Here is a 19,065-nt window from a genome sequence, read left to right on the forward strand (position 1 = left end):
AGTACACTTGGGGAAATCAGAATTACTGTTCTTTCAGAGCAGCATCCTGAGACTACCACTCAGTAACTACAGGGAACAGAAATTCAGAGATGGATAGAGAAACCACCTGTCTAAAGCAGTCAGCTGAAACACATGAACAGACAGAACAGAGGGGAGTATATGAACTGTGTGACCTGTACTGCAAGGCAATTTGGTGAGAATCATTGATACAGAACATTGAATTTCTGGTGACTACCTTTCTGAACTGCAAAATGAATGAAAATAGAAGAGAAAAGGGTATCTCAGAGAGAGCTATGGTACATCACATATCCTTTCCCTTTTGACCTTGGATCTCTCATTATGTCCATTTTAAAGACTTCCCTGGAAGGGTGGCACCAAAGGCAATGTGATTTGGAGCCTTTTTCTTTTTTTTTTTCTGCCTGAGAATGAATTACTAAAATTGTGCATTAAATTAAAATCAAAACCTTTGGTTTTTTCTGGAGTGCAAAGGAGCTACTTACACTCCACCAGGTACCACTAGTAGTTCAGACTGTTATAATACTGTTGTATTTATGAGATACATAAATAGATTCTATAACATTTCTTTTGGACACTGTAACAAAGTTCTCCATCATTTTGCCCTCCAGCAGTAAAGGCCCAGTGCAGCAATACACGTCTGTGCTGCTGGTACATGCGAAATTTCATCCCACTTGTCTGGGGGCACATCTCTGCAGGCTCACAGTTTCCCAAGTGTGGTGGGCTGGGTACCAGGTGCCCACCAAAGCTGGTCCATCACTCCCCCTCCTCAGCTGGACAGGGAGGGGAAATTAAAGGCTCCATGGGCTGAGATAAGGACAGGGAGAGGTCACACACCCATTACTGACACAAACAGACTTGACTTGTGGATGTCAATTTAATTTCTTGCCAATCAAACTGGGATAAAGACAAATAAAATCAAGTCTTTAAAAAAGCCTTTTATTCACCCCTGCCTTCTTCCCAGGCTTAACTTTGCTCTGGATTCACTCTAGTCCCCCATGACAGCATTGCAGGGGGACAGGGAATGGAGTTGTGCTCAGTTCATCACACACTGTCTCTGCAGCTCCTTGCTCATCATGGGGAAGCTTCCTCATGCTCTGGTCCAGCATCGGGTCTCTCTCACAGGGGAAAGTCCTCCACCAACTTTTTCATCATGGGTCCTTCCCATCAGCTGCAGCTCTTCACAAAGTGTTCCAGCATGGATCCCTTCCATGGGGTCCAGTCTTTCAGGAACTGATCCAGGGTCAGTGCTCCTTGGGGTCAGCCACAGGTCCTGCCAGCAGACCTGCTCTAGCATGGTCTCCTCTCTCTGTGGGGCCACAGATCCTGCTGTAAGTCTCTCCTCCAAGCACAGGCTTCAGACAGAATAAGAGACTCCTTTCCTCATCCACCTGCTCCATCATGGAGTTTTCCACAGGGTGCAGTTGCATGTATCTCCACCGAGAACCTCCATGGGCTGCAGGGGCACAGCTTCTTCACTATGGGCTTTACCTCAGTTTGCAGGGGAATCTCTGCTCTGGGTCTGGAGCACCTCCTCTCTTTCCTTACTGACTTTGGCATCGGTGCATAAACATATATTTAGTGAAAGTTTACAAAAATGTATTCTTTTTCCACTTTGAACCATGTAAGGTCAGCATTTAGCACAGGGTTGTTTCCTCCTGACATGATAAGCTAAGGAATCAACATCAGCCAGCTTCTAGGACAAGATCTATAAAATATTCCATTTCATTAAAACCTGTGTCTGACCTGTGTCTGATGAAGCCCAATATGGTCAATGCCAGCTTTACAGCAAATAAATGAAACAGGTGGTCTTAGTGAGAACTTGACAAGGGGGCACTGGCTGTGTCCTCCACATTGACCTATTTAATGTCCCAGCTGGCTCAATGGTTTCTATAAAATCTGAGCTGTGCAGGCTGCTTTGCTGAAGGCAGAGGAGTTCTGGAAGTGGGTAAGATGTAGGAAGATATGGTGAAGACTGGCACCATGCAGTGTGGTGGAGGCTGTGCTGCTCTGCCATTAGTGTCACTAGGAGGTCCTGCACTCAGGGTGACACTGTGGAGTCCCAGCTGCACACTCAGCTGTAGCTCCACTTCTGGTTGCAGGGTAACTTCCCTGGAGCTTGGCCAGATGGAGGAACAAAAAGATCCCACATGAGGCAGTGGTTGGAAGAGGAAGCAGAAAGTGAGGGACATCATCCTGCCCTCTGAAGAGTTCTTAGTCTAGATCCACATTTAGGACATAATATAAAGCAAATATACTCAGTTTGTAAATTATCCTGTGATGGAGAAAACAGGTGCTCTCCTTGCTGGGAAAAAGAAAGAAAAAAGGTAAAGAGAATAACAAAGGTGCTGTGTTTGTATTTTCAGGCCTCAGGATCTTCTAATGCCATGAAAGTATCATTTCAGAGATAGCTTTTGCAGTGAAGTGAACTCCATTTTTTGTCCCCTCTGCAACACCTTTACTTCATCAGAAAGAACTTTAAAAAAGATGGCAACTCTGGCACTTCAGAAGCCAACTCTTCTGGCTGCCCCTGAGCTGAAGTTATTGCAGTGGGGAGAGACCTTGGATTTCAGGGTTGCATGCATCAGAGATTGAAGTCTAAAGGGAAGAGCCAAGTGTCTCAGGGGCAGAAAAAGAACAAAGGTTATTAGCCATTTCCTAGCAAGGAAAGAAAGGACCAGGAAAAGATACAAATTAAGGAAGGAACAGGTCTCCAAGGACAGAAGTGGAAAGCAAGGAGTAAAAGAGATGGTCATCTCAAATCTAGCACATATGAAAAAAGAGGAATTGAACTCAGATGAATAGAACTGATAATTTTGTGTCAGAATTTTGGTTTTGTAGCATTTGAGTCCAATTCTTTACTATCCTGATCACTGATAATGAGGAAGCTGCATGTGCAGTTGGGGGGAAAGTTGTGAGCTATGTTGCTTTTTTCATTTTCCCTGTTTTTTATCAGTGGAATAAAATGTGTTACTTGGTCTCTTTAACAGTGTAAAGACTACACAAATTACACCAGCCTGAATAATACCACCTGAGCTGTAGTACTGAAGATGGTCTGAAGTTCTCTTATAACCCCAGTTTTTATTTCCACTGGCCAAAAATGATTTGTGTTGCCCATGCCTTGTGTTTTGTGTAAGTTCCTCGATTACATCTCTGCCTGGTGTGGTTTCCTTCTAGTTGTGAGCCTGTGTAGTGGCCTCCAACAGGACCAGTAAATAAACAAAACAAACAACTAATGGAACTAATTCGAGCAGGTAAAACTTACGCATATGAATGGGGCTGAGCTAAATATATAGGATCAATTGTCATGGAAGATCTCTGGAGTGCCTCAGGAAAACAAGCTAAGGCTAGGATAGAAATGAAATACACTCACAAGAACAGAAAAAAAGGAACATTCACTGTTTGTAATGTCTACCATAGTGACTGTGGTAGAATTGGAGACTTAGGCTCCCAAAAATAATTAAATCTTTCGCAGGTTGGGTACAATTTGAACACTTAAAAAAATAGCTTCTTTCTTTATTTCTGCTTGTATGCATGTTCTGACAGGAAAGCAAATACTGTCTCTGTAAGTGATGCTGGAAAAAACAGTGTAAACAGAACAAACTGAACATCTCTTCCTGAGACTATTGAACACTACATCACTTTTCAAGCTTTCCATTTTTGATATAGAGTGGTAAATAACAAGTCCATTTTTTTTCTTCAGCATTTCTAAAACAAATAGCTAGAAGAACCTGAAAGCTTAAGACAGTCTACTTGAGAAATTCCATAGAACTCATGAGAAACTCAGCTAATTTTCCACTGAAAACAAGTTACATCTACCATATCTGTACTTTATAAATGATGTTTGCTCAAGTAATTCTGTTTTATTTTCTGCTTTTGTATTTCACTTTTTATGCAGTTTGGAAATAGACATGTGACAGTCTTCTGTAAATGAGTTGTATTCGGAGGAATGGGACTCTTGGTTGCCATGAATGGAATAATGTGCCATAAATGCTCAAGACACAAAAATGTCAAACCTTCTGTGATTATCAAATAGGCAGCAATCTGAACCAGTTTATTCATATACATCTGACTTTGAGAGTTCAGTGGTGTTCTGAGTTGTTGGTCTCTTAAACCAGTTTGAGTTTCGATACCAGAAAATCAGGAAACAAATGGATTGAATAATTGGATAGGGAAAAAAAGCCCCTCAAAACCCCAGAAGGACATAGTCTAATTTATGTTCTGCAAAACCTATTTAAGGAAAAGAGCAAAATCAAGATTTTTACCTTTTTTGACTTTTATCAATGAACAAAACAAAAAAAAATATCAATGGAAAAAAAATGGATTAGCTTTTTACATTGCTTGCACTTAATGATTGTAGGTGATATTTAATTCCTAAATCTACAGATATCTTAGAGAGGACAGTGCAGGAGGTTTCTGAGGAGAACAGAAATCTGAACCAAATAGCAATGGCATGGTGTAGAGGCAGGGGTTGCAAACCCCAAGGTCTCACAGGTAAATGCTTTTGCTCCTAGCTTTTGGATGCACCATTTGAGGGTCTTTTAGAGTCTCTTTTCACTTCTGTGTTAATAGAACCCCTGTTTCTTTAGCATGTTTGATAACTTTAATTTCAGCTTGAAATTTTGAAAATTGAGAGAGAGTTGCCATATGGTTCCCGAAGAGTTACAGGATAAAATAGGTTGTCTGGATTTCTTTTAGTTTAAAGGGGTGGGTTTTATTGTGTCTACACAAATTATCTTTTAGTTTTTAGGAAACATGGAATGACTGGATGAAAAGCAGAGGAAACCAATTTTCTTGCGCATTGAAACAATATGAGCTGGGTTCTTGGGAGTCTGATATTGTAGTCATACAAAACAGAGTAATTTGGGTTAGTCTTTGGAATATGAAATAAGAAAACCTGTACTGGGTCAGTGCCAGGGTTTATCCAGCCCTTCAGCTGTCTGTCTCCAGTGGTGGCCACAAGCAGCTGCTTTCAGAAAAGCTGGCATTTGAAGAAATTCAATATTTTCTTCAATGCTCTCCCAGTCCATCAGTTTGCAGCTCAAGGGATCTCCTGAACTGCTTTTTACCTGTTTATTTATTAACCCGAAAAGGATTGCTGCTGCTCACTGGTGCAATGCAACTGGACCGTGTTTGTAGTTTTATAGCTCCATCTTCTACTGCAGCCATTCATTGCATCTTTCAGCCTACCTACTTTGAAAGTGCTTTTGTTTCAAAGCTGTCTTTTTTGGTTTACACTTGGATATCAGAGGGAATCCCTGGTCTTTGGCCAACAGAAAGGATTCATCTGTCTTCTGTGTGTGTTGAGAAATGAAGCATCTTCCTCGGCAACACTGGCTTATCTAAGAGCAGCATTTGCAAACAAATCCATTTTTCATAATAAGTACACACAATGAGCTTAGACAGCACTGGGACAGCATTAAAAAACACTTGCAAAAATTTTAGCAGAAAAATTGTTAGCAACAATAGCATACCAACAGGCTGATTATGAGGCAATAAAGGCGGTTTATTTGGTAGAGTGAATTTATGTTACAGTATAAACTGGCTCTTAATGTTTTTCAAGTGCCATAGATTCACCTTCATCTCTTTTTCACTTCTTATTTTTTGACACGAAGTGAGAATTTATTCCTCTTTTGTCTGAAAAACACTATAAGAAGTATCAGGGTGTGTCTTTGGACTTGTATAATGTAATTCTCATGTTTTTATTACTATATCGTAGTTTCAGTTGTGATTTCCCATCTTTGAGCAGTTTTATGTGACAGCTGCTTTATGGTCATGATTATAAGTCATCCTTTTTGGTTTGATTGCAGCAGCAGTCTGGGGACCATAGCAACGTGTCTTGCTTATGAAATATGTCAGTGGGAAATAAAGGTTTAGTCACCATTTCCTTAAACAATGAGAAATTATATATTAAAAAGGAAGAAAAAAAAGCCAGATCTTTTTTCAGTACTCTTTCCTGAAGATCCTGTAATTCTTCTGGAAGTAGTAAGAGGATTCCTATTTCAATTCTTTGTGCAACAGTTGCCTTTTTGCATAGCCATTATAGCAAAAATCTGAATGTAATGGTTACTTTCCTTTTACAGTATTATACTTGTTATTATCATTTGCAGGTGCTTGGAAAGCTCAAATTTTTATATTATAATGAAAATACTTTGCTATGTATTTTGTTAATTTCACCGGTTGAAGTCAAAATGTTACTGCTAAAATGCTTGACTGAGTCCTGGCATCCAAATTATTTGCTGTAGAATTTGTAACAGTCTCACAGCTCTCACAAAGTCAAACTCCTATCATTGGGGAAGTTTCTGAGTTAATTAAAGACATGTCTGAAAGAAGAGGAGATTGATATGCTCCCCTCTTCCTGATTGCTCTGGTGTTGTAAAAGTGAAAAAAAATTTTGTAGTCTTGTCACAACTATTCTGCTTAGACAAAGTAGTACAAAGCTGCTGAAAATTACTTGTGGGCCTTGCAATACTATTTGGAATACCTGATAATGCATATTGAAGTGTGTTGGTTTTGTCTTAGTGAATTGAATATGAGGTGCTTCATACTTAATTTTCAGTGTCTCCGTTGAGGTGACTGGGTAAAAATGGAGGGCATGAATGATGAACCTGAACTCACAGTAAAAAGCTATCTACTTTAATAATGTTCCAGTGTCAATTACTGGCAAAAATCATGCTGTGACTTCCCATGAGAGAAGGTTCATAAAGGGTGAAAATGCCTTTTGGTCCTTGCTTAAGCAGTTAATTGCCCAGGAAAAGGTCTTTGCAGTGTGAGTGCCTGGTGTAGTGACTGAAGCTTTTTCCTGAGCTCTATTGCTAAATCCTGAGTATGTCTCCTTAGTCTTTTATTGAAGCTCTCTGTTTCCCTATAATTCTCCTTGCCTCACCTTTCCCATAAAATCCCTACAAACCCTTCATGGCTCCAAAGTATTACCTGGGCAGAAGGTGCTGTGCTGCTCTCTGCTGTTGTCTGTGGGCTGACTTCCAGATTGAAGCTCCTGCTGAAGCCCCTTGCCAGCTGAGGCCCTTCTCATCTGTCCAGACAGTGATTTTCATGAAACTCACTCTGTTGCTTCTACCAGATAGACTTAACCATTGTAAAAAAATAATTAGAAGCACAGGCAGCATGATCACTTCCAGCGTGAGCGTTTGAATGTGTACATTTAATGGGCTGCACACCAGTGCAGGACAAAAGCAAGTCAAAGAGTTATCCTGTTTTAGCCATGCTAAACTCAAACTCATTGTTCTGTCCAAAACACCTGCCAAAATTTATTGAGTAATTGACATAAATTCATAGGGGCAACAGCTCAGAGTGGCAGCTGTGGGTTGTTTTCAATGTGGCTGGATATATTTACAATGATGCAGGGATTATATGTTGTTGATATCAGTGAATAAAACCGCAGCCCTATTTAGCACAAAGATTGGTCCAGGGATTTGTTGATTTACATGGTGGCAGCAATTATTTGATTTATGGGATTATTTTTCTCTATTCATTTGACCAACTGATGACCAAAATCTGCCTTCCTTATGCAGTTGCTGCTGGGAGAACTTAAAAATGACACTCTCATTGCCTTGTGCTATATGCTCCTAATGCCACAATTGTGAATCTCATTCCTCAGGACAGCAATCTGTAAAATTATTGTAACTGCTTAGCTGTGTAAGGTTTAATTAATGCCAGAAGCCTTCAATAAACAACAGTTGCAATTTGGACTGTGGTGATTTAATGATTCTTGCACTCTGTCTAATGCATGTTCTGTTAAATCTCTGCGTCAAGTGACTGTCGCTGACATGAATCACATCCCACCAACATCCCTCTATGCACAGAGGCAAAGGAAACCTCAAACCAACAGAAATATTTGGAATATTTGATATGTATGTAAATATCTCCTCTTAGAGACCTGAAGGATGTTAGTGTTTCACATGGTAGGTAGGGAAGAAAAACATAACAAAAAGTTAACTAATGCCTTTGATAATTTCAAAAGTTAATAAAACAGCTTCCCCAAGTAAAACCTTACATTAAATATTTTGCAGAATCATCTGTTAGTAATGCTATGGGATTTTGATAATGCTGTTACATTGTACTGTGTTTGTTTAAGCAGAGAGTTTTTATTTTGATGAACAATGATATTCACCAAAAAAAACATGAAAGAAGTTACAAAAAATAACTCCAACCCTTTCAAAACAGATGTTTTGGACAGACTGAAATTCTGTTTGTGTACCCATGCAGAACCTGGCAGCATTTAAAGTCATGTACACCATAAAAGTGATAAATGTGGTTGCTCTGAAAAGGTATTAAGAATAAAACCCAACGTTATAAACAGTGCTTCCTTTCTTAACTAAATTTAGTAGGTTTTTGTCCATGTACATGTTAGCTTTGTGTATGTGTGTCAGCATAACTCTGCCAGCTGAATCATGAACATACCACCTAGAGGTGATGTTATTGCAGTATATTTCAGTGAAAGCAGAAGGGCAGGAAAAATCTATCTAATCCATATTTTCCTATCCAGGTTCTTAGTTAGTTCATGCTAAGGTAATATGAAAGAGAAAGGTAATATGCAACCCCCATGAAAGAAACACTTGAAATAAATATTTTTATATCCTTTTTCAAGGAGTACAGTTTTCTAAGTTGCAGCTATTTCTGAAAAACCTGAACATGAGTTTGCAAGCAGTTTATTTAGAGACTTTGTCTCATCTCCATTTTCAGCTAGTAAATATAAGAAGAGCAGAACTTAAATGGATTTAAATGGATTTTGTTTATTTTTGATTATTAAGTACTTTAGACATGAAAGGGCAAAAACTGGTGTGTATAAAACTGGTAAATTGTTTCATATCTTATTTAATACTGTTCAGTTAAGTAAATGAGAGCACTAATTGAAGAGAATTCCACTGCCAATCTGTGATGTCCATTTAGATAAAAATGCTGTGTAAAAGCGCTGAGAATCAGTGGTGTGCAAGTTGAATCTTTGAACCCTAATGTGTAGCTCAGCTCTCCTTTGCAGTAATCTTCCAATTGAGTGTTGTAGTGAATACTCCTCTGCTGTGGGCTCTGAGAAGGTAACTGACCCCAAAAATTCCTAGCCTGAAAGTGAGTGTGTTGAATTTAATGGTGTGAGGAAGTCTACTTTTCCAGGACACAAGATTTGGGCTACATATTTATGCAGCACTCCATAACTCTTCATGTGGCTTCACATGACTTTAAAAAACATATCACCTGTTGAATATTTTTCTTCAAATATTTGTGGGATTATCAAGTCAGTTGTGCTAATGTGGGGGGTTTTTTTGTGTTTTGCTGCTGTGTAAGGCTTAGTGTCCCAGTATCACCATTTCTGAGATATCAAACTGGGGTAATAATGTCTTCTCATCATGTCTGTTGGGTGGTTTATATTTTGGGACATTATTTTATTTGTCTAGGTGTTCCCAGCAGTTGGTGCAGCAGTGATAACCCAAGGATATATGGGTTGAAGGAGATACTCTTCTCTATTAGATGAGCTGCTATAAGACTCAGTAGTATCTTCTTGGACATCTGGGTGCAACCACAACACAAAACTAACAACAATGCTTATTAAAGGTTCAAGACTATTTGTAAAGATAATTTCTACATGAACTCCTGTAATTGATATGTCAACCTTTTGAAGGGTTATGACTGCACAGCTGCTTTTGTTTCCTTTCCTTCCAATAACTTTCTCAGGTCTTGGTTTTTTGTTTTTGTTGTTAGGGTGTTAGGATTAGCATCATTCCTTATGGCCATATTATTCACAGAGTGTGACCATATAAATTTTTTATTGCATTGCATTATTCAAAGCACGCATGGCCATCTCTGGGCCATATGTGAGTGTGTGATTTTTATTTTTTTTTTGAGATGTGATCAGGAGAAAAAGTTCCTCTATTTTTTTTAGTGACATGTTTACATAGGTGTATATCTAAAAGTAGTCATGGGAGCCATAATCAGTAAGGAAATGACAACTTGCTGTTCAGATTTACTGAATGACTGAGTGATAGAGACAAACAGTATACAGGTATTGCTTAAAACATAAAATCATGAATGATAATAATTTAGCATTCTGTTGATGCAACAGATAGAACAGTAAATAATTAATCAAAATACATCTATTGTCAAGAAACTCTCCTAATCCAAGAAATTAAATAGAGGTTTTTTTCACATGGAATAAAGAGATACCTCCCACTGTTTAATGCCATGTTTTAAAGCATCTTGCCAGGATGCTTTTGAAAAATAACTTAAAAACTCAGGTGTATTTGGAAAATCCTTGTTCTGAAATTCTGAGATAATCTTGCATACCTGTAAACATTTGTTTTTAATTTTGCAGCACATATATGAATGCTAGTGGCAAATTTAAAAGCACAGCACCTTCCAGTCAAATAAATGAGTCAGAACAGACCATTTTAAAGACTGTTTTTCTGTCTCTGATATTTGTCAGCTCGGTGGGCTAGGAGATTCACTTTTTGTGTGTTTTTCTGATTAGATAGACTGGGCTCTCAAAGTTGGGAGTAATCTTTTATTTGTAAGGTGATACAGCACTCAGCAAAAGAGAAGAGTTTTTATGTTGCAGAACTTGGGGATGAAAAGTTTAAGGCAGTACTTGGGATTATAAGGCTTTCAAAACTTAAAACAGTAATAATCCTCTCTGGTTAGGATCTAGTAAACCTTTGCAGTACTGTAGGGTTGGCTGGCAAGTCTACAGCAGGACTTATAACTCCGTCAGAGATTTTAAACCTTGCTAAATATTGTTGATCTTCAAAGACCTATTATGGAGCGATTGCATTTTTAGAAACTGTCTTTTTTCATTAGATGTGTTCAGACTTGGCAGTAACTAATTATTGAAGTATTACAAACTGCTTGGAGACAGGCTTGTCTTAGCCCTTCTTGAGTCATACCTGGATATCATGATCTGATTGAAGTCAAAGCAGAAGTTGTTCTGTCTTTCATTGCAGATGCCATATTTACCATATGCATTGAAATTTGCCTCGTGTTTTACAAAAGCCTTATAATGTAAAAACTGAAAAACTTTTTGGTTTAAGAGTCCTAAGTGAAAGCAATAGAATGTTCTTGGAAATTCTGTGTAGTTTTGGTGTTTGTTGTTTACAGTGATTTGACAGCACTGTAACCCTCAGTGAAACCTGCCTTTGTGCTTACTTGGATGCATTCCCAACGAGTTTCTCACGTTTTTCTCATGATCAATGGGATAGTCCCCTTGGGGATGGTCACACCTGTTTGTCACTGTGGTTCCAGAGTAATGCTTCTAAATCTGTTGTGGCTATTTAGCACCTCAGTTCATAGTACATTTATGTGTGGATAGCTGAACCGAGTTGTAGCTGATTTCTCGTGCTGTGCTCAAGAGACAGCTGGGCTTTTTGCTGGGCTTCATAAAGTGTTTTCAAGTGTGATGTGACTCAGCTGTACCGCAGCTGATGGCTGGAGCTGTGCTGGATATCGTATGTTTTCTTCCCAAACTGAGACTCAAACCAATAGGGACTCAATTTCTATGGAAATAGCTGTCATAAAGTCAGTTCTGTAGCTTATTGTAGTCTGTAAATTAGGTAGAATAGATGGTGGAAAGCAGGTTTTTTTTTACTTGTTATCCCTTTGCTCCCTGCCTAACTGCTGCTGTTGATTAAGTTTAATCCCAAAGCACATCAGAATTAAAAGACTTTGCATTTTTATAAGTCTTCTGAAGAAAAGATTTTTCTCCCCAGTTCTGTGGTGAACATAAGTTGTTATTCTCAGAGGGGTTAAGGCCTGAGTTAAGGGAAATAATCACATCTAAGTTGTAAATCTGACTGCAGTGTTAGTGGCTGTTGGAGGCTGTTCTGGATGTATGCTGAGACAGAACGTTAAAACACCACTTTTATTTTCATAAACTCTTAGAATAATCTGTACAGACTATAGCAGACAGAGGTAAAAAGTTAATATATTTTCTATTTAAACTAAGTAACAATAAAGGTGAAACAGCCATTAGGAAAAAAAATATTTAATATGCTATCTACTACACAAAATATAATCCATGAGGATGAAAGCCACAACTCTACTGGACAGTAGAATTTTCCTTTAAAATAGCCAGAGCAGTAGGTTTTGCTCCTTGATTTAATGTGACCATGTGAGATAATTTGAAATAATAAGCATTTTCTCTTCGGAATTTGCAATTAGACAAAGCACCACAAGTGGTCACCATGCTGTCACTGGTAGGGAATGGAATAAGAAAACAGTCACAAAAAATAACTTCAACATGTTCTCAGTCAAAGCTGTGAAAATTGTTTTGATACTCTCCTGTTCAGAGAAGGAATGTTTTAGAAAACCAATGTCATGTTTCAAGATGTATCAATATCAACCCTTACCGCCTCCCTAAATCTAAGTAACTACTTTTTTCCTATTTGCCTTTCAGTGGCGAAGAATTAAGTAGTTTTCTTTGTCTTACTTTTCTTACTTTTTTATCTTACATTTCACTTTTCTGTTTTACTTGTAATATTTTTACTTGCATCAGTTAGCAGTTGATATCTGTTGTCTTCTTATTTCAGCACCTTCTGGTGACTCATTACAAACATGGTAATAAAATAGTAAGTATTCAAACTGTGACACTTGTACCAGAGCTAGTTTGAGATATAAACTATGTATGAACTTATTCCCATGTGAAAAAATAGAGAAAAACATGATCTTTATTAGTCATGGTCTAATGCTTTTCATTGTAGTTGTTTAAATACCTCAGTCAGTAATCTCAATAACTGAAGCAGCTGCAGTGATTGAGAAAATGTCCTTCCATGTAGTTTTTCTCTCTCTCCCCTCGAAACACACACTCTGATACGCACACACACACAGGTACTTCAGAGACAGGGGTGCAATGAATGTGCCTGGCAATGTCGCTGTTAAAACAGCCATCAGCTCTTCCTGCCTTTTCGCTAATTAGGATCAACCCAGGGAATAAAAGTTTTCCATGCTCTTATCTGTGTCACCTACAAATGTACTTTTGTGCTGTTTGTTTTAATAAGAAGCAATAACAACACACAGAATGGTAAGAAAATGTGCTCATTAATGCTCTCACTTTTAAAAAAGTCACCTAGAAGTACTTTGGCTGATCCTAAAAATATTTTTTTAATAAATTACTTGGTCCCTTCTTAGTCTTTAGAAAGGCAAGATACCTATTTTGTTTACCCTGTAAAGAAAAAGGATAAGGAAAGATCTGTTTGCAGTCTTTTTACTATGTAATATCTTAGAGAAAAGGGAGTTGACTCCTCTCAGATACACAGAGAAAGTGCATAAAGCAGGACTGGGTCACCTGTGGAAAAAGTAAATAATTATTCAATTTCACTAGGAAGCCTCTAAAAGAAGGAAATTTTTGTCTTTTATAAAATGGCAAGAAGGTCTCAAGGAAGTTTCAGGACTTGAAAAAACTTCAAAAATTGCTTTAAAATGTTACCTAATAATAGTAATCATCCTTAGGAGTAATGCTGTGAGGGTAGTAGAAGGCTGTTGTGTGAATAGATGCCCAGGTAACTCCTTTGTTCTGAATCCATGTTAAAGCATGCTGCTTGGCTTGTAAAAATCTTTCATTTTCTATTTTGCTATACTGGAGAAGAAAGAAAAGGGTTTTAGTTTCAAACTTTCTTTTCCAATACCTGGACACCTAGAAGTTTTCAGGTTTTCCTATTTTATTGGTTAGGTGAATAAAAGTAAATAAAAAGGATTACCATGTTAATATGGAGTCAGAACTTGGATATGTTAAAAGTGGATGTCACTGCATATACATAGTAAAAGGAGTAACTCTGAGAAAGGAAAAAAAAAATGTTATTCCAACCTTTCTAGCTTTCCCAGTTAACTTGTTGCCTTAATGAATATTTGAATTTATTCTGTTTTTTTTTTCTCTCTCTGCTTTTTCAAAATATATATTTGTGAATCCATACAGAAAGAACAGAAATGCTACATTTGATCAGATACACAGCTTAACGATGGTATTGCCCCAATTGCTGTGTTACTTGAACACCCAGTATCTGTATTAGTAACTTGAAAATTCATGGAGTTTCTGAGCAGTAAAATGTGGTAAAATAAGATAGTAGATATATCATAATGCCTGTTTTCTAAACATGTAAAAGTGAGCTAGGTAATGGACTAGTAAATTCAAACCTCAAGAGGACAAACCATTTCTGTGAGAACTAGGATTTCCTTTTCTGTTAATTCAGTTTTAACTTGGTTGCTACATCAGCAAATTTGGGCTCAAGTGTTTTGTACAACTGAAGAGATCAGTCTGAATTATGCTTTCCCCCAACCCTTATGTAAAGGGTTGAAATACTGGAGATAAGGATCACTGAGGGATTGACTTCTTTCTGCTGTTTACTCAATGTAGGGATGTGCATACCTTGCCTTGAATCAAATAATATGAGAACTTGAGTGTCAATTAACTTGAAATTCAATTTAAACAAATTCTGTTTTATTGTAATACATTCCTGTCAGTAGCATTCAATTATATTTTGTACATTTGAGAAATTTGAGTTCAAGGTAAGCATTTTTTACAGATACAACTGAAAAATTAAACTGAATCAGTAAGCAGGAAAACATAAATCAATGCAGTAAAGAACTTCACATTCTCCTTCCCCTCCTGTGTGCCTTTTCCTGCCTTACCCCATGTATTTAGAGTTGTTTTATCAAATACCTTCTCCTGGAAAGTAAAATAATATGCTCAAGGGCTTGATGAGGATCAGCAAGCTTAGTGATCAGTTTCAAATGAAGTATCAGAATCCAGGCTTTTTTGTGTCAAAGCAGCCAGATATTTTTGCTCAAGCCTGTTCAGAGATTCCATGCCACACTTCCAAAAATTATTGAGGTACAGAGGGACAAGGATGGGAAAAGCAGAAACCAAGACAATTCCCTAGAAATGCTTAGGATTTGGTAACATGTTTCTGTCGGGGGGAGCAGAAGTCATCCCAGGCTTGGGATCTGCAAGTTTGCATATTCCTTGATGTTTTAAAAAAGTAAATTATTTCTTTGCTATAGCAGTGGTGCTGATATTTGCTGGAGTCCCTGCAGCTGCTCAGTGCTTCGTACCTGTCTGTCTCAGTGCCATCCTTCTTGTGGGCCCTGCTGTACCACAGAGTTGGAGCACCTGAGTCCACCCTCTGTTTAAGAGAAAGATAAATTTATAAAAGCATATAATAGGAAGAAAATCAACCTCCTAGTGTGAATAGCGCCATAATAAATCTATTTCTTACCAGCTCTCCTTGCATAAGTTTCGAATTTGTCTGGATGTTTGGAGCTGCAAAGCCCAGTGAGGAAAAACATGACTCACCTAGGCAATTTTATTTTGTTTTACAGGAAAAGGCTCAGTGCTTTCAGAAGGCTCTGGCTTCCCAAGCAGATAAATCCACGCAGACAGAACTCACAGGCCATGATGTAAGTAGCTGTATCAAACAGTATTTTTTCTTATCATGTTTGTGGGTGTTCAGACTTCTGTCAGCTGGTTTGCCTCTGCTGTTGTTGTGTCCATGCATGGATTTGGTGATTCTAAAGTACCTTCAGAAACATGAGAAGATAATTACAACTGCCTGCCAGCACACCAATGCCCTGTTAATTTTAGGCTTTATGAAGAGCTGAGAATTTGCATAAATGAATGTGGATGGTATGTATTAGTGCTTTGTAATTTTTTTTCAGTCTTTATTTGCACACTTTCTGACAGTTAATGAGGTTATTATGTTTAGAATTGTCATATGCTGTCTAAACAAGATTTGAAAATTGAAAGGTAATGGAATAAGCACAGTTTTGCCAAGTGGTGTTAAAATTCTGTTTCCTGAAGAGCATCTGCCAGAATTTCTCCTAGAATGTGTATTGATAATATGTATACTCATGCAAGAACACAGTCAATGAAGATTCCTTAACTGTAGAAATATTATTTCCCCAGTTCTTCTAAATGGAAACATTCTGTCTGTGTGTGGCATTGCTTGAATACATGTAAGAGATCCTCACATGAGCCTCTTGAATAATCTTTGTGGAACATTTCACACAGTTCCATTCTGGGACTTGTGCAAAGTCTAAAAATAATTCTAAAACACCTCTTCTGCAAAGTAGTGCTGTGCTTGTGCATTGATATAGATCTACAAGCTGATTCAAGTTTATGGAAAGACCTCTGGTTATAAAACAGGTTTTGAAATTTTCCTTTTAGTTCTGTGTCAGTGGAGCATTAAAGTTCTATCGTCTGTGAATAGAAACATTAAAATTTCACACTTTAATATTAAAAGTTTTATCTGCACTAACTTCTTTTTTGTGGGTTACCAAACATGAGCCCTTATATTCTACTGCGTCTGTGAAGTCATGTCTGGTGGAATTTACTGAAACTCTGAGGTGTGTATATGTTACCGTTGAAAAATCCAGAATATTCAAAAATATTTAAAAACATTTTTATGTATTGCCATATGAGATCCACTCTTTCTGTGACCAGTTATCCTTCACAATACTTTCTTATGCATTAGTTGTCAAATAAAATTCTTCCACTGAAAATGGGAACAGGAAATAGGTAAAGTTTGGGGGATTTTTTGGTGTTGTTTTGTTTATTTTTGTGTTATGTTGTTTGTCTGGTGTTTTTTAAGCAATGTGATTTATGCTTTTGGTTGTTTTCTCCCAAATCAAATATATGGTACTCATGCTGCAGGGATTCATGCTGTTAGCAGATTATATCTTTTCTTCCCTTTTTTTTTCTTCCCTTCTGTGTTCCCTTGGAGTTTGCTGGGAGTAAAAAATAACATTAGAGCCTCCTCTCCCAAACAGGTTCAATTTTCTGGCTCAGATTTGAGTGTTAAATGTTATAATAACGACAATAAGTTAAATAAATCCTTTTATTTAGTGTAATTCTCTTCAATTAGTGGAACATATTTTTCAGCCTTCCCTAATAAAATTCCTACCTTGTCAATTTTCAATAATGTATTATCTCATACAGTCTGTTGCAATGCAGGAATAAAAGGAAATGTTGAATGTTTTTGTATGGAGCAATGCTTCACCTGTATTTGTGTGGTACAGAGTTCTTGTGACAATTCAGTTGCAAGGGATTAATAGCAGAGAAATTTGAATGAATTTACAGGAATAACACAAGCCTGCTGTGATCACAATGAGGTGGACTCAGTGAGGAGGAATGTGCAAATAAATAGTGTTAGCACTTTTTGCAATACTGTTTAACCTTCTTGCTCTTTTATTTATCAGATTATGCAGCTTTTCTGTAAAGGATAGCTATTAATGATTAGATCAGCTGTGTTTCTGTTGAATCCAAGTGGCAATTACATTTACATTCTTTGCTTTTGCATGAGATTTTAAAGAACAAGTTGTAACTGTTGCAAGTAGTATCTGTACATTATTTTATTCAGGATGTCAGTAAGTGTGTAAAACTACAAGAATATTGTGATAATATGAAATTCGATTAAATGGAAAAATACAAAACAGATCAGAGAATACAAGATGTATTTTTCACCCCATTAGTTACACATTTTGAGAATAGTGTACATTTAATACTTCAGATCTGATTTAAGAGGTAAGCAGAAAATTTAACTTAATTTCATCATTACAAATTTGCTGCTTTAATTTGCTTTAATTTAAAAAACCAACTCCAGACAGAAATGTCCTCACATTTTTATTTTTCCTTAATTCAAATTTAGAAGCTAATAGTAGTTGTATAAATGTGCTACCAGGAATTTGCATAGCATTATTTCATTAATGTAGTATAAATATTGATATACACTACACAGTGTAATAATTCAGAAATGCTTAAAACAATGCCTCTATGAGTGATTTGGTTTTTATTCTCATATATTCTTTTGTTCCACTGTGTAATCTTGAGGTACCTGTTTTACAGCTGAGAAAACTGAGACAAGTTAGTCCCCAAAATAAAGCACTCCTTCATTATTTTTTTTTTATTTCTGGACATCCTCCAGTAGTTGAGACAGCTCTTTAGCCTTGGAGTTCATTTAGATGTGTCATTAAAAGTAAATGGAAGTTCTGACTTTGGCTTAGATGAGGAGTTAATCCTTTTGTCCGTAGGGTGTACAGTAATAAAAAAAGCCGGAGGCGAGTCTATATTTAGGAAGGAATGGGTGAAGAAGGAGAAAGTGAAGTGTTTCACAGAGAGGAAATGTTCTTGTTTCTGTGGACTGCTCTGAAAAAGTATAAACAGTACTGAATGAGTGTTTTGGGTAAGTGTGTGAGCAGTTACCAGAATGGAAGTCGTTAAAATATATTTTATTTTAGTGGCTATAACATAATTACAGTGAGAATTTGACTGTCAAGGTGATCAGTAAAGTTTGGATAATGCAATGTCCTGCAATAGCTTTGAATTGTTGGATAATATTTCTGATAGAGCTCTGATTTTTTCCCAATACAGCACATGGAGATTTCTCAGCGGAAATTACTTTAGAGAACTGTTGTAGTAAGCAAGTAGAAGATAAAGTCTGTAGCAGTAAAGATAATGTTTCTCATAAAAAACTGAGCTTGAACTGGAAAGCAAACTGCTTAATGTCTTTTCTGTATTAAAACAGTTTAATGTGAAACTTAACTACGGAATTAAAACATAAAGTAGTTTCTGATAAGGACAAAAGAGGGTCTTCCATGATGAGAAATGCTAGTGTCCTTAAGTGAATAGCATGACAACTTTGCTACTTGAGGAAATTGAAAGTAAAATATCAACATGACTATTGTATATATACCAGGGAATACATTGGGAGGCACTCAGGGTTTCTACAAACCTGCTGCTTTCAAGTGCAGCATGTCAAGGAATCCTCATCTTATAATAGAGTAATAGAATAAATGTATTAATAAATAATACATTTATTCAACATTGTTTTCCAATATCTTTACTTAGAATAATTTAAAACATGTTGGGAGTCTTGCAGAAAGAGCCATGTGTGCAACAGATTGATGTAGAGGCTGCTAAATAATAAATTATTATTGTGTCTTCAATAATCAATGCCAGTTTAACCTCCTTCACCTTCCTGTGCTTGCAAAGTTTTCTTTTATTGAGAGATCAAGGAAGAATTTCTTTCATGTTGGTCAGGTTGCTAAAATGGACCGGAA

General features: G+C 37.2%; 1 protein-coding gene across 1 annotated transcript in view; it reads left to right on the forward strand.

Annotated features, from left to right (window-relative positions):
• Nucleotides 1-19,065, forward strand: part of CCSER1 (coiled-coil serine rich protein 1) — a 538,501-nt gene that overhangs the window by 293,448 nt on the left and 225,988 nt on the right. Inside the window, exon 8 of the mRNA XM_041424489.1 lies at nt 15,331-15,408. Coding sequence (XP_041280423.1) covers nt 15,331-15,408 — 78 coding nt within the window. The remainder of the gene's footprint in view (nt 1-15,330; nt 15,409-19,065) is intronic.

The sequence above is a fragment of the Onychostruthus taczanowskii genome, unplaced genomic scaffold (genome assembly GCF_017590055.1).
Source record: "Onychostruthus taczanowskii isolate IOZ18803 unplaced genomic scaffold, ASM1759005v1 scaffold82, whole genome shotgun sequence".
NCBI classification, from domain to species: Eukaryota; Metazoa; Chordata; class Aves; order Passeriformes; family Passeridae; genus Onychostruthus; species Onychostruthus taczanowskii.